Raw genomic sequence first — 16,330 nt, 5'->3', positions numbered from 1 at the left:
ACATTCTGCATATTAAAAGTTATGACATTTCATTATTATGACATTTTAAATTTACACACAGAAAACAGCTTTATTAACCGGGTCATCGACAGCGTTTGGTACATGATAGGTTCTGTGTTGGAGATTTCTGCTCAGCGGGTAAGACCAGTTGTCCCCCCCCCCCCCCGGAATGAATGAAATGAAATGATTGAGCGACACTGCAGTGAGACTTTCCACGGTCGATTCTAGTGTCCGGCCAACTTGTGCATGAGGCGAGGAGCTGGGGCAATCGCGAGGGAAGTTTGTCCATATAAGGAATGGGGCCGGACCCACGGGGAGCAGCGGCTCGCGCGCTCCTCCTCGCGCTGCTGCTATTACACATTTGAGTGAGAAAAAGAAACGGCCAAGTGTGTGGCAGCCGGCAATACTGCCTCCCTCACTACCTACAGCCCGGGGAGAGATGTTGTTCACCACGCTGAGCTGAGCTGGCTGTAATCCGCTTTAACGGCGGCGGTGGTGAGGAGAGGGGCCGAGGCGAGGAGGATGTGAGTGCGGACCCGGGGCGGCTGCTGACTGACTCTCCGTGTGTGTGATCGGTGTGGAGGAAGTTGAGCTCCGCCCGGTTGTGACTCCTGGAGGGAGGGAGAAAGGAGGCCGCTGATCATCTCTCTTTCCCCCCCCCCAATTCCCCCTGGGGCAGAGAGGGAAGGACAGGGACGGGAGGCCCATGAACTGAGACAGGACAAAATGGCGACGGCGGGCACCGGGAGCCGGGCGGTGTTCACCGGGGACACCGGGACCGGGGGCCGCAGCAGCAGCAAGAGCTCGGAGCCGAGTGAAGAGCCCGCCTCGGCCCAGAAGCAGCTCGCCTTGTACAGGAAGCACCTCCGTAAAGTCAAGAGTGTCGACTTCGACGCCTCGGTGGAGAAGGAGCCGAGTCCGGAGCCGTGTGTGCCCCAGGCCGGAGCGGAGCAGCCCGCGCAATCCAGCGGAACTGCCGGGGCAGGAGGATATGGTTATGGGGGCTCGGCTGGGGCCATTCTTGTGGATATAGGCCCTCCGCTCAGGTAAGGAAGGCACCGCCAGACAACTTTACTCTTTGTTTGTTTGTAATAGTTTAACTGTAATGTGTAGAACAGGAACGCAAGGGTAAAGGAGTGTTAGAAGGTTTTATTTTGGGTGGGTGGAAGAGAATCTGGGCAGGAAAGGAGAGGTAAGTGAGGGGTTAGTGGCTGGGCTTGGTGCCACTATTCCCGCTGCTGGCAGAAAGACATTGAGGCTGAGTGTAAATAACCAGTGTCCTGTAGGTACATGCAACCGTAGCTGCACGTGATTTCCCCGTTACAATAAAGGTTTTAGTGTTTTGCTGGAGATCCGTCTACACAAGACTGCCTTCCTCTGCAAGCCTAATTTCCTGGACAGATTTTGAATGTGTTGTCGGTTGTTGCACTGTCATATGATCCTGTTTGATCTTGGAAGGACCAACCTTTCTTATTTATCTTCATTGGACGTGTATGTCCGTCCCGTTGAATAATATTTCTTTTGAAAGCTGACGACAGTGGTATACCTGAAGTAGACTTTATCGTGGTATGGGTAGTCTAGGATTTTGTAGCATTTTCATGGTATTATATTTTACGTCATTGTGAATGTTTTAAGGGGCAAGTGGATAATTTTTAAGTTCCAGTATGTTGTGTTTCGTAAATTTTGATAATGGGGCAACAGTTGTTTTTCCCCGTTCAACGAAACTTGTCCGCACTTAGCTTTCAGATTGCAAGTTTGATTTTTCGCCTGTGAATTTGAGCAAACTAATAGACTGTTCATAGCACGTGAACGAAGACACGCGTCTAGTCTTTCCTGGTATTTTCGGGTTTCACGCACTAGGCGTGAATTTGCCAGCTCCAAACACGGGAGTGCAGATTACATGACAGATTCCTCTAGCGTCTTGTGCATTTGAAATAAGATACTTTATTTTTAGGTGAAAGTTTCATGTACGAGTGGAGTAATGTTGTATTTATGTATTAAGTTTGTATGTTGTAATTAACCTACGCTGAGAAGGTGGGAATGTTAAATCAGCATTTTGTGGGGATATTAATTTTCTGAAGTGTTATTAGATCAGTGTTATAAATTTTTAAACCAGCAAATTCGAACGACTTTCATTTTATGTAGCGTCTGAACTGGAAAGAAAACGGCTCTAGCTGTTTGTGAAGCATGACTGCCTGAAAAAAATGGGCGGTTTGGGGGTGGGTTATGCACTATTTTACCAGCAGTGGGTTGAAGGAGGGTCGTAAAGAGAAGGTTGTAGAGGGAATTGAAATATAAACTGTTCGTATACGTGGGTGCTACATTAGTTGAGATCGGTTAGCTCAGTTGGTTGGATGGCTCATTTGCAATGCAGAGTTACGCTAACCGCACAGGCTCAGTTACTATTAAGTACCTTCCTTCTCGACCTCGCCCCTTTTGCCTGAGTCGTAGTAACCCTCGGGTTAAACCATCACCAGACATCTCTCTTTGAGAACAATCTTACTGCCCCTTGGGACTTTGGCGACTTTACCTTTTTTTTACATTATAAAAACAATTTCGAAGTGTTGCGACTGTTAATGTCGCCAGTTTCCGGGAAAATTCATGGCGAGAAAACATAAACATTCGTCTTTTGAGGTTAATGTGAATTTGTAGAGGTGAAGTGTCATTTTATTTCTAATAGCCACAGTTGAGTAATTTACTGAGTTTTCTAGCAGTGAAGCAGTCGCTGTCACTTGATAGATTTTAAAAAAAACTTTTAATGATGCAAGAATACACAATCTAAACACGTAATGGCCCTTGCATGTACTGTACATGGAGCGGTAAATTTGAATAGAATTTGCTTTGACTTTTTTTGTCAGTGTTGGTTTCATTAAATTTGTTATTGGCTTTTATCATTCCATTGTATGTTTTGAAAGTGTTCTACTTTTTTGGGGATTTTTTTTCCCCTCCAATGTTGTCTTTGCTGGACGGTGAGAGAGAGAGAGAAAACTGGATTTTGAGGTGACTTGAGTATAAAAATTAACCTTTATTTGATCTTTCGAAGTCTTTAAACTCTTGCAGAAATGTAAACGAACTTTGTTTTCAAAAAACAATGTTCTTGTTAGATGACTTGTATATAAGGAAATGGCATTTTAGTAACTTTTGTAGCATTTCCATATAGCGAGGCCTTCACTGGCTCCATGAATTTGGGACTATTGTTCTATAGCATGTTTAACAAATACTAATCTGACTTCAGTTGCTTTTGTTTCCCTGAGAATAGTGGTTCCCTTACAAAACGAGTTTCCAAGTTTTCTTTCCCCATTACTAGACACTGAAAATAAGTGTTTGTTTTGTTACTTTTTTTGGACTAATGTCTGGTGTCATGATTACCAGCCACTGGGGCACTGTACATTCGCGTAACCCCTACAGAGAACATTAAATGACAAGTTAATTAAACTTTTCGACTGGAGCCTGTGTTTTGCTCTTGAGTACTCAAACTACCAAATTTGGGATGAGTTAACTGACCCAAAACATTGATGTTCTGTCAGCTATTTGTCTACAAGTCAGAAATAATTTCAATTCTGCTGAGCTGCTCATCTTTTTTTATTACAATGTTGCTGCCAATTTGATTTATGATGCTTACATTATATTTGATCCTCAATGACGCCAATGATTAGTACAGTGCATAACTTGTAGCATATTAAAGCTTCGTTTTTACATTGCCATGCTACAGATTGAAGCACATGGTTCCTGGTTATGATCGGACGGCAGCAGTCGGTATTTGACCTGCAAGGCAAATAGTGCCTACTCTGAACTGACAATAGCAATTTGTCACATTTTTACAAAAAGTGAAAAGTTCTGTAGGTCGCCATACCACAGTGCCAATAAGTAAAAATTAAGAGTTCACCTCAAATCAATTTCAGTTCGGAGAACGTCGATTTTTTTTTCTGTAAAGCAAAAACGCTGGAAGCTGCCGCTAAAAAGACCTCCACACCTGCAGGCTGCCAAGACTGCCCCTCTGGCGCAAGGTCGGTACACCAAGAGACTACTCTTCCAGGCTGGAATGCAAGATCTCCACGCTGGGACTGGACGAGATCATCCCGTTTGGCCGCTGGAATCTTGGAAGACTTTCACGCCGGGATAAAAGCGCAGAACCTGTAAGACTCGCGACCGTCACTCCAAGATGAGGCCAGCACAACAGAAGAACACCGTGCTAGGCCTAAACCGCCACACCAGACTGGAAGCCGTAAGTTCGCTAGGACCAGGCCGGGGAAAGACTCCTTCCGCCGAGGAAGTTATAAAAGGTTTAAAAAAAAACGGAGAGAGTAGATTAGCTCCAGGCTTCTGGGCTGAAAGAACCCACAAGCTGCACCACCACCATCTTGCTTCAACTGGCACCAATACCTTCCACGTCACCGTTGATCAAAATACTGATGTTAATCTACAAATGGGAACTGCAGACAAATTGACTGACATACAACTTTTTATATGCTGATTGGGAATCCCCGAAGCAGGTGGTTAATGAGATTGATCCCATTCTGCAGTTGACAATCTGTTCACTGGTTCAACATTTTTAAAAAAAAGTTCCAGGTGAATTGGTGGTTCAATGAGGGAAAGGGTAAAAAGGATAGATCCTCTGCCACTGTTGAATTTTAAAAAAAAATATTTTGAAAATGTTACAGATGCCATATTCATACTTAAGGGTATACAAGACATGTCAGTGGAATCTGTCCTCAACTGGTTAAGTGCTGTTTTATTCTTGTGGATTCTGTGCTGTACCCTCCCAAAGTCTTGTTTTAGCCTCCAAATCAGAACATTGATTTCATGGTCATGAATACTCAAAGTTAAGGCCATATGCAACTAAAGCAGCACTTTTTTTTTAGATGTGAAGGTTGTGCAGTTTACCAGCCCACTGCCAGTTATATTTTCTGCCATCATTGATATTTTGGGGTTACAATTGAGCAAAAGAACTGAAGTAGATTACCCATATGTTTACAAGAGCAGGTCAGAGGCTGGAAACTTTGCAGTGAGTAACTTGCCTCCTGACTGTCTAAAACAATCCACATGACATGCAAGTCAGAAGGGTGATGGAGTAATCTTCTTTTACTTGGATGTCGCTACTTGTAGCAACCCTTAAGGACAAAAGTGTCAGTTTGATACTCATTCCACCACTGTATAGTTGCAGTAATATAATACTATATACAAAATGCATTATAGAAATTCATTTTAATGTACCTTCAATAACATCATCCAAACCTGCACCCCCAAATACCTTGGGCTACACTAACATGGGACCACTGCAAAAAGAGTTGCTATCCAAGATCTCCATAATCCTGACTTGCACTTATCATTGTTCCTTCACTGCCGCTGGATCAAAATTCTGGAATGCTTCCTGTCTGCTCTGTAGATATATAATATGGGCTGGCTGCTGGCAGGTGGGACTAGATTGGGTTGGGATATCTGGTCGGTATGGACGGGTTGGACCGAAGGGTCTGTTTCCATGCTCTACATCGCTGACTCTGCTTCAGTGGTTCAAGTAGGCAGCTCACCATCATGTTCTTGACGCATTTAGGATGGTTGCAGATACTGGCCTTGCCGATTTATACTATGAAAAAAATAGAAAATAAATTGATTTTGGGCAAGGTTTTTAAAGCACTCAAATTTGTGGAACAGGGTTTGCAGGGGCATTATCTGCATTACAACTGGATCTACAGTAAATGTTCAGATAGTCTTTGACACAATTTGATTTAGTCAAGTATAACCTATAGTTAGTACTGTATTCTGGTTCAGGGTTTTATTGTGTCAGTTGAACTGGCAAAGGTTTTGATTTTATTTGTAATTGCAAACTAATTTAATTGGTATTTGTAACCACCTCACTCAACACATAGTATAGAGCTCATATTTAATATGGTGCAATTTTAATATACTTATTTATTGTTCCTGGTTGTAGTGAAAGACTGAGCATGTTGCCACAAAAATGCCAATTGATTAACTTCAATGTAAGTAAGTGTAAAATTAGGAACTATGTAATGGAGTTTAGTATCAATGAGGCTGGGAAAGGATGTGTACAAAATCGATGGAGATTTGTTTTAGTACTGTGTAGGTCTATTCTCTCTACAAGAAACTAATTACAAACTATGGTGGGTTTGGCTATGATTTACCACAAACCTCCACATTTACTGTGTAATTTCTGTGGCATGAAATACATTGTTCGTTTTAAAAAAAGTCAAGAGTTGCTGGAGGAAATGATTCAGCAGTAACCTTGAGAGAAACTTTACCTTCATACTCAGTGCAAGATTAGAGTTTCTAGATTTATTGTCTTCTAACTGAGGTAAATGGAAAATAATTTACAAAACCTTCTTTTCCCAAAGCTAATATAGGAATTCAAGCACATAGCTTTTATTATGGTATTTAGTTCTGGAGGAAAACCAGGAGCATTCGAAAAGCTTTAAACAAAATAGTATTAAGTTTTCTTTTTCATGAAAATTTGGGTAGGGAACACAACTGTGTTTTACACTTGATTCATAAATGGGATCTAAAATATTATTTCTGTTCTCAGAGGATTTATTGAATGTTAATCTTTATAGGGTTTGTTTTACCTCTTGTGTATTGAATATTGAAAGATGTAATCCATGGTCAATTTGACAATCATCATTTTGTGTTTCATGTCCTATGCAGTCAAGGAATGAGGTGGATTTCAATAACTTAGCAAGAGAAATCCAGTGGGAAACAAGATGTTTCTGTGTCTTGTTGAAATTTGTGTGTAGTTATATTTTAACTTGTTGGCTACATGATTTTGGGGGAGAGAACATTCCAAATGTTTGGAAGTTTTTGTCCAGTTGCTATACTCCTCATCTAGTCAGACCTTTTTTTTTCCTGGGGTATCCCCTCTGCTGTAATTATTTTTATGTACAGGATTCCCAAGTTCCTTATTCATTTCTTTGTGGTTTAAGAAATAATTTCCAAAACCTTATCATTTCTGAAATGGTAATAGATTTTTCCTAAATACAATTGCATTTTATAGCTACCCCTCTCTTGCTTCCCTTGTTTACTTTATTTGCCTCTATTGCTGCATCATCTTATTCTCGTTCTTACTTGATGTAGCCTTAGTTCTGCTCTGGGCACTTCTACCACTAGTTGTCAAGCCATCATTTTCATGCACAGATCACACACAATATAGTTCAGTTGAGAAGACTACATGCCACTCTTTGTAGTATGATCAAGCTGCACTGACACGTAGGTGAAATTCTGTATTGAACCTAGGAGTAGAAAGGTGAGTGTGTTGGCAGAAGAGGGACACTTATGTATTTTAATAGTGGAGTAAAACACGAGATAAATCTGATTCGTTTTTGTTTTGCCACCTGGTCCAGCATATTACAAAAATTAAATCAGTTTTTCATACTGTTAGAACAATCTGAGCATTTTGACAGGAGTGCTGCTATTGAACGATTGCAGGATAAATAAAACATGATTTTCTTCATTGAAAGAAATACTGAACAGTTGGGTTTCAATGGGCCAATTTAGTTTTATAATATTTTGTCTTCCCTCACAGCCTTTTCTTGTAATGGCGAGTTTCAGGGCTGGGATTCCTTGTGGCTGCAGTCATCCATAGTATTTTGCAAAAAGGGACAAATTAGTAACGTCAATAAGTTTAAAAAGAATTGCTGGAAAAACTCCAGTCTAGCTGCATCCATGGAAAGAAAGCAAAGGTAACGCTTCAGATCCAATGACACCAGACCCACAACGTTAGCTCTACTTTCTCTCCACAGATGCTGCCAGACCTGCTGATTTTTCTTTATCTACAGCAGATTTTTTTTCCTTTGTTTGTTTCTGATTTCCAGCATCTGCACTCCTTGTTTTAAAACATTAATTGGTTGTTTTAAACTGCTAATCTCAATGTCTTAAAGTGTAAAACAGCACTCATTAACTGAGACTTGGTGTAATATTTAGGGTCAAATGTAATTTTGGTTTTCATATAGGGGAAATTGACAGTACATTTCCAACTGTATAAGATATTAAAGTCCAAACACTTGAATTTCTAGAGCCTTAACACTTCAGCTCTGGTTCTCCACCCCCCCCCCCCCCCCCCCCCCCCCCCAACCCCCACCAACCCCCACCCCAAGTTGCTAAAAGTGTGTAAATATAATGCCAGTAAGTGTTCAGGTTTTACTTAAAATATGGATAACTCCCCTACAGACCCAGAATCAAAGTTAGGCTCCTGAAGTCAACTTGAAAGAAGGGCAATATGAAATCCAATTTGGACCAGTGAAGCAGATATCTTTTCAAATGCTTTGGTCAGTTAAGTATAACAGAATTAAAACTGACAACATAATTAAGTGAAGAGAACGTCTTTTTGGCATGCTCCAATATTCTACCCTGCATGAAAACCAGTACTAAATATTGTGGGATACATTTATATCACTGGTTCAAGAGACCTTGAGACAAGAAGTTGGAAGAATAAATAGTAAAACTATATGCTACTTTTAATGTATCAATTGTATTTGGTAATCAGTCTTTACATTTTGTTGTTACATCAGTGATACATCTCCAGTACTTACAATATCTTGAACTGGACAAAAAACAAAATGTTCTAAAAAGTGAAAACTGGTTTCATCACTAAGACCTTCACCCAATGAAAAAATCCTGTTACGTAGTAAACACCATGTATGGTTTCATCAATCTATTACTGAACATAATTCTCCGGCACAGGCAGTTAGATTTCCTAGTTTTTCTTAGGATCACTTATGGTCTTCTCCTCCAATGAGACCATATTTCTGTTAACTCCACTCCAAGATCTAAAAGATCTGGGCAATGCCTTCTGCTAATAGTCATAAGTATGAAGTGCAAATTGCAACAAAAAGTGCTCTATTCTTGGTTGTGCCGTGAGTTTTTGATTTGGACTCAAAATAGTACATAAGTGATCTTTTTCATTGGCTGGAATTGGATTTTTATATTGCCTTTCCTTTGTTTTCCAAATTTGAGTAGAGGGGATGCTTTTTCTTCTGTGTCTGCAAATATATATTTGTATTTATGGATTTAGCAATATAAATAACAAATTTTGGCTTGTTTCAGGTTAGTACAAAGTGACCTAACATTGGTATAAGCCTAGGCAAATGAGTGCACGCTCTTAACAGATCCTACCTTTTAACTTAGATCCTTTTTCTTAAAAAAAACAATTTAACAGCATGCGTGCATTTTGCTAAGTGTTCCTAGCTCTAGTCATACCACAAGATTTGTTTCATGCAGTTTAGCTGCCCCTTTTGCTTTCTGTCTCTGTGTCTGTCTCTCTCTCGCTCTGTATGTATGAGTAGCGACAATAATAGAAATGCCTTGTTTCAAACTGGTGACTTTTTTTTTTCCCCTTAATGAAAAGGGCATCTTGCAAGTTATGCCGTGCTGGCATTCAACCGTTTGGGCCGTTATTTGCAAAAAGTAGCCTGATCTTTGCTAGGAAATTAACTGTGATTGCTGCTATTCTAAATAGCATCCCAGTAAATACAGGCAACCAGACCTTCCTTCTGGAAACTCGAGGCCCCAAAGGAATGGGAGAATCAGACCCAGTGGCACCACAAAGAGATTTGAATGTCTGTTTTAACTGTAGGATTATCATTTAGATGCTTCTGTAGTCTGTTGTCCTTTGGCCCTGTCTGAAAAAATATTTTAGACTGATCAACCTGGTTTGATTTTGCCACACATTTCTAATCTGCTCTAAGCATGATGCTTAAGCAATGAAAACTTCAACACCTACACATCTATCATCTGTACTAAAAAGCTATAAACAGTCAAATATTCCAGCTGTAACTAGCCTTCAAAGGAACTTGTACATTTCAAGAATTGATCTGGGGATAGCTACATTGGATTGCTCTTGAGCCATCTCTGGTTAATGATAACCACTCTTGAGAATGACACTCCTACTTCTAGATATGTCTCCAGTTCTGTTTTCTGCCTTGCATGTGGCTTGTGGTGCAGTTTAGCTAGCCCTTATTTTAAAACAAAGTCTGTCAGAAAATTAGTTTCTACAGGAAACATTTTCTAATTTTGATGTCTGAATGATGCACAAAATGTAAGTGTTGACAGAACCTCGTAATACTCAAGCTCACCTCAAAAGTACTTGAAGCAATTCAATAGATTTTCATCTGGTTCACTAACATCTTTTTTAGAGAAGGGAACCTGCCATCCTTGCATGACCCTATAGCAGAGTGGTTGGCTTAACTATCCTCTGGGCAATTACAGATGAGCAATAAGTCCATGCCTATCCAGAATAAAAATGAAACAAAAATGAAACTAAAATAAAAACTGGTTCGATTCCAGCTTCTGGTGTGTCTGTGGGTGTTTCCTCCAGGTGCTATGGTTTCTTCCCACAATCCAATGATGTGCAGGTTAGGTGAATTGGCCATGCCAAATTGCCCTTAGTGTTCAGAGGTGTGTAAGTCAGGTGCATTAATCAGGGGTAAATGTAGAGAATAGGGGAGGGGAATAAGTTTGGGAGGGATATTCTTCAGAGGGTCAGTGTGGACGCGTTGGGCCAAAGGGCCTGTTTCCACACTGTAGGGATTCTTTTTAAAAAAAAACTGTTGCTCCAAATTCTGCACCAGAATTTCAGTAATGGGTTATTCTAATACTTGTCTCTTTTGCTGGCCATTCCATCAAGGGCTGAAGGGCCTGTACTGTTCTAATGAAACAAGAGACTGGTTACAAGGTGACCTGATACTTTGTTGGGCTATGTTGTAGAGTCATCCAGGGAGCAGGCAAGTCTAGAACTGGTAAATGAGCAATGAGACAGGATTAATCATCAACCTTGTGGTAAAGAAGTCTCTGGGTGACTGACCATAACATAGATTCACTTCAAACTAAAGAGGAATTCTAAGATTGAAAAGAGAGCCTGAAGGTACAGCTAGCTTGTGAACTGGAAAACTGCAAGACCATTAAAATGTAGGAGCAGATGTAGATTATTCAGCCGGTCTAGTCTGCTGTGCCATACAGAGATCATGGGCAATCTGATAACCCTCAAGTCTGCTTTCCTGCCCTGTCCCCTTGGTTTTGATACCCATACTGATTTAAAAATCTGTCTATTTGTAGCTTTGAATATACTTAATGGTCACGGAATTTCCTCCACGTTTCAGCCTTAAATGTGAGACTCCTTTTTATTGCGAGATTGTGTACTCTCTGCTCTGCTCTGAAATGCACTCATGAGGGAAACAACCTTTTCTGTATTACCCTGTCAAGTCTCCTAAGAATCTTTTGTATGGGTTTCAGTAAGGTTGCATCTCATTCTTCATTCCAATAAGTACAGCCCCAATTCACTCAACCTCTCATGAGTCTCTACATTTAGCCCCTGCTCACCTCTCCCTCACCTTTTTTGATCATTTGTATTAATGAGCTTTGCACATAATTGGAAACATGGGTGATTTACTGATGGTTAATGGATGGGAAACAAAACCACGGGTGGTTTAGTGATGAGGAAAAAAATGTTGTGTAGGGACACTTCTGAATTTTAAAAAAAAATGTCTGTCCACACCAGGTATCAACCCAGTGAACCTTTTAAACTGTTGCAATGCACCATTGCTTGATTAGGTTACCCACGGTAGGCTATTGTGGAAAATGTCTAGTTTCCTCCTCTGATGCTACCTGACCTGTGCATTTCTAGCACCGCTCTAATCTAGACTCTGATCTCCAGAATTTGCAGTCCCCACTTTCGCCTATTGCAGAAAATACAAAGGCATGGGATTGAGGGAGATTTAGTGGTTTGGATCAGAAATTGGCTAACTAACAAAAAAGGGTGGTGGTCGATGGAAAATGTTTATCCTGGAGTTCAGTTACTAGTAGTGTACCACAAGGATCTGTTTTAGGGCCAGTGCTATTTCACATTTATAGATGACTTGGATGAAGGTGTAGAAGGATGGGTTAGTAAATTTGCGGCTGACACCTAAGGTAGGTGGAGTTGTGGATAGTGTGCAAGGATGTTACAGGTTACAGAGGGACATAGATAAGCTGCAGAACTGGGCTGAGAGATGGCAAATGGAGTTTAATGTGGAAAAGTGTGAAGTCCTACTTTGTGTGACTCCTACTTTGGTAGGAGTAACAGGAATACAGAGTACTAGGCTAATGGTAAATACGTGGTAATGTGGATGAGCAGAGAAATTCTGGTGTCCATGTGCATAGATCCTTGAAAGTTGCCACCCAAGTTTGGTAGGATTGTCAAGGTGTATGGTGTGTTAGCTTTTATCGGTGGAGGATTGAGTTTTAGAGCCATGAGGCCATGTTGTACAGTACAAAACTCTGGTGTAGCTGCACTTGGAGTGTTGCGTACAATTCTGGTCACCGTGTTATAAGAAGGATGTGAAAGCATTGGAAAGGGTACAGAGGAGATTTACCAGGATGTTGCCTAGTATGGAGGAAAAGCTGAGGTACTTGAGTGTGTTTTAATTAGAGAGAAGGTTGAGAGATTAGGCTTCAAAATAGTTTCACAGGTCAGCATAACATCAAGGGCCAAAGGGCATGTACTGTGTTGTAATGTTCTATACCAATGACTTTCCTTCGATAAGGATTCCAAAACTGTCCACCCGTATTTTAGCTGTGGTCTGACTAATGCCTTGTCTTGTTTCAGCAAAACCCCTATTCCCTTTTGATATGAAGACTGCCATTCCAGTTGTTTGCTCAAATACCCACTGAGTTTGAATGCTAGCTGTGATTCATGGATGAGGGCTCCCAAGTCTCTCCCAAAGTTTTTTTTTGTAATATCTTTCCATTTAAATAAAATTCAGCTCGTCTATTCTTCCTACTATAGCATGTAACTTTGCATTTTGCATAATATTCTGTGTGCCAAGTTTTCCCCACTCATTTAACCTATCTGTATCGTTCTGCAGATATTATCATACTCTCCATTTGCCTTTCAATTTATTTTTGTCATCTGCAAACTTAAACATTTTTGTTTTCCTCATCCAAGCTGCTAATATGTATTGTCAATAGTTGTGGGCCCAGCATTGATCCCTGGCACACCATTAGTTTCAGGTTGCCACCCTGAAAATGCCCCCACATCCCAACTCTGTCTTTATTTGTTGGCCAATCCTCAATCCATGCTAATACACTACCTCCAAAGCCGTGGGCTCTTATCTTAGGTTGTCTAATGTGTGGCATCTTGCTTAAAATCCAAATATATTATAATCCACTGCTTCCCCTTTATTTATGCTGCTTGTTACCTCCTCAGAATGCAAACTAAATTTGTCAATATGATTTTGTCTTCATGAAGATATGCTGACTCTGCTTGATTATCTTATGTATTTCTAAACGCTTTGCTGTTATGTCCTTTTTTATAATAGATTCACAGTAACAGATATTGAGGAACATAGGAACAGGAGTAGGCCTTTCAGCCCCTTGCATACTTCACCATTCAAGATCATGGCTTATCTGTAGTCTAATTCCATATACCTGCCTTTGGCCCAGATACCTTAAGAATTTATCCATCTCGACACTCGAAAGTAATTAAAGTCTGTGTCTATCTTCTGGAGAGAGTGAATGAGTAAGTCTAGTGTTACATTCAGGAGCCAGGCAGCCTAACCAAATCAGCCTTTCAACTTCTGTATTCATAACACAGTAAGATCTACACCCTTTTTAAAGGCCCCCCCCCCCCCCCCCCCAAAAACAATTGCTTCAATAGTTCCTAACCAGACTTTGAATAAGCAATTCCAAACACTAGTAATTTTATATCTTATTCAAAATCTTTACAAAACATTAGCAGAAAAAGAAATATAATGGGATCCCGATCAGATGAGCCAATAAGCCAAGGAGTGGCAGATAGTTAAATTTAGATAAATGTGAGGTGTTGCAGTTTAGAAAGGCAAATCAGAGCAGGACTTAATAGTAAGGTTCTGGGGAGTGCTTTTGAACAAAGAGACCTTGGAGTGCAGGTTCATAGTTCCTTGAAAGTGGAGTTGCAGATAGATAGGATAGTGAAGAAGGCATTTGGTATGCTTGCCTTTTATTGGTCAGTGCTTCAAGCATAGGAGTTAAGAAGTGATGTTGCAGCTGTACAGGACACGAGTTTGGCCACTTTGAGTATTACATGCAATTCTGGTCTCCGTTTTGGAAGGATGTTGTGAAATTTGAAAGGGTTCAGAAAACACTTATAAGGATGTTGCCAGGATTTGAGGGTTTGAGCTAAGGGAGAAAATGAGGAGGTGGGGCTATTTTCCCTTGAGTGTCAGAGGCTGAGGGATGACTTTATAGAGGTTTATAAAATCATGAGGGGCATGGATAGGGTAAATAGGCAGAATTTTTCCTCAGGGTGGGGGAGTCCAAAAATGGAGGGCATGAGTTTAACGTGCGAGGAAAGAGATATAAATGGGACCTAAAAGGCAACTTTTTCCCATGCAGAGGGTGTTGCGTGTATGAAATGAGTCTGGTAGAGAAAGTGATGGAGGATGGCACAATTACAACATTTAAAGGCACCTGGATAGGTGTATGAATAGGAAGGGAATCGAGGGATATGGGCCAAATGCTGGCAAATCGGACTAAATTTACGTAGGATACCTGGTCAGCATGGATGAAGCATCTGTTCCTTGCTGTATATCTCTGACTGTATGAAATTAGGTAATTCTAATTTCTATGCTTTAAACCTGAAATGTTCACACAAAAGATATACAGACAAACTCAGTTAAGGGATAAATAGCCAAATTACTTAAATTGTTTTAATATCCTTGTTTCACTGGCATAGATATGGACTCCTTTCTTGCTTTTCTGGATTTGGAGATGCCAGTGTTGGACTGGGGTGTACAAAGTTAAAAATCACACAACACCAGGTTATAGTCCAACAAGTTTATTTGGAAGCACTGGCTTTCGGAGAGCAGTGCTTGCTCTTCTGGAAACATCTATCAAAGTCCACAAGTCCATCTTCAGTTCACAATTCCCAGTTCACAGCTCCAAACCAAAATTAATAAAAGAATAATGAAGAATCCATGAGTGTCCTAACACTGGAAATTAATTATGGAAAATGAGGTGTTGAGTAGTTACTCTGTCTGGCTTCACTAGAGAAAACTTCCCAAAGATGTCCAAGTTAGGTGGATTGGTCATGCTAAATTACCCATAGTGTTCAGGCATGAGCAGGTTAGGTGTGTTAGCCATGGGAAATGCAAGGTTATAGTAATGGGTAGAAGGCTGTTCGGAGGATGGATGTGGACTCCTTGAGCCAAATGGTCTGTTTCCACACTGTAGGGATTTTATGGAAAATTCAAGGGGTGAATGGGAGAGAGGAACCCGAAACAGTTGCCATCACTGACAAAGTTGCTAGGAAAACTATTAAAACTAAAACCTGGCCAATCTTAAGCACCTATGTTGGACAAAAAAGAATCTGATGTGATGTACTTGAATTTTCAAAGGCATTTGATAAGATGCCACATCAAAGACTTTCATACAAAATAAAAACTGAGAGGAAACTGTAATACCTGGAGGAAACCTGTGCAGACGCTGGGAGAATGTCTGGAGTTTGCAAAGTAGACTCCAGGTGAAATTGAACCCATGTCCCTGATATTGATGCTGCAGTGCTAACCACTGAGCTACTGTGCCACCCTGAAATAGACTGGGTTTTGTTTTGCATGGGGAAATGGAATGTAAAGTAGGAAACTTTTTTTTTCAGTGGTACAGGGGCTTGTTAAGACCATATTTAGAGCACTGAGCGGAGTTTACATCTCCTTCATTGAAAGAAATAACTGCACTAGAAGCTATTGGAAGGTCGATTTGACTTTCCTCCTAGGGTGAGGCATATTTTGTGAAGATTTGAAAAGTCTAATCTTCGTATCTGTTAGTGTTTAGAAGAATGTAGGTAAACTTCTTGAAACATACAAGATCCTGAGGGCTATGGGGGGTGTTACTTGTATGATGGAGAATGGAGAGTAGAATGAGGAGACACAGTTTAAGAATGTGGTCTCTTTTTGTTTTAAGACTGAGGAAAAAATGTTTTGAGAGGGAAATTTGTATGTGTAACTTTGTCAGTAAATAGTGGAGAAGCTGGGTCTTGAATTTATTTAAGGTAGAGTTAGATTTTTAAGGGAGTCAAGGACTATGGGATCAGACTGAAAAGTAGAATTGATCAGAACCAGATCAGCAATGATCTGACTGAAAAGCAGAGCAGATTTAGAGGACCAAGTGGACTTCTACTGCTTTAAGGACTTCAAGCCTGAGATTGCTATGAGGAAGATTTAGTAATTATGGAATTCAAAGTGGCAAAGTACCTAGATGGGAGAATTGAAAATAGTTATGAAGAGGTGATAGGGTTTGGGGTAATGATATGTTTAGGGAGCCAAATATTGTAGTAATATTCTGGAAGTTCAAATTATTTAAAATGAATTTAATTGAT

At 40.5% G+C, this 16,330-nt stretch overlaps 1 protein-coding gene across 1 annotated transcript in view; it reads left to right on the top strand.

The window, feature by feature from the left end:
* The first annotated feature begins 284 nt into the window (after positions 1-284).
* Positions 285-16,330, top strand: part of map3k1 (mitogen-activated protein kinase kinase kinase 1, E3 ubiquitin protein ligase) — a 118,165-nt gene continuing 102,119 nt past the window's right edge. Inside the window, exon 1 of the mRNA XM_072571299.1 lies at positions 285-1,046. Coding sequence (XP_072427400.1) covers positions 727-1,046 — 320 coding nt within the window. The 5' untranslated portion in view covers positions 285-726. The remainder of the gene's footprint in view (positions 1,047-16,330) is intronic.

Source organism: Chiloscyllium punctatum, chromosome 1 (assembly GCF_047496795.1).
Source record: "Chiloscyllium punctatum isolate Juve2018m chromosome 1, sChiPun1.3, whole genome shotgun sequence".
Classification (NCBI taxonomy): Eukaryota; Metazoa; Chordata; class Chondrichthyes; order Orectolobiformes; family Hemiscylliidae; genus Chiloscyllium; species Chiloscyllium punctatum.
The sequence above is the reverse complement of the archived record's forward strand: the minus strand, read 5'-3'. Positions and strand labels throughout refer to the sequence as shown.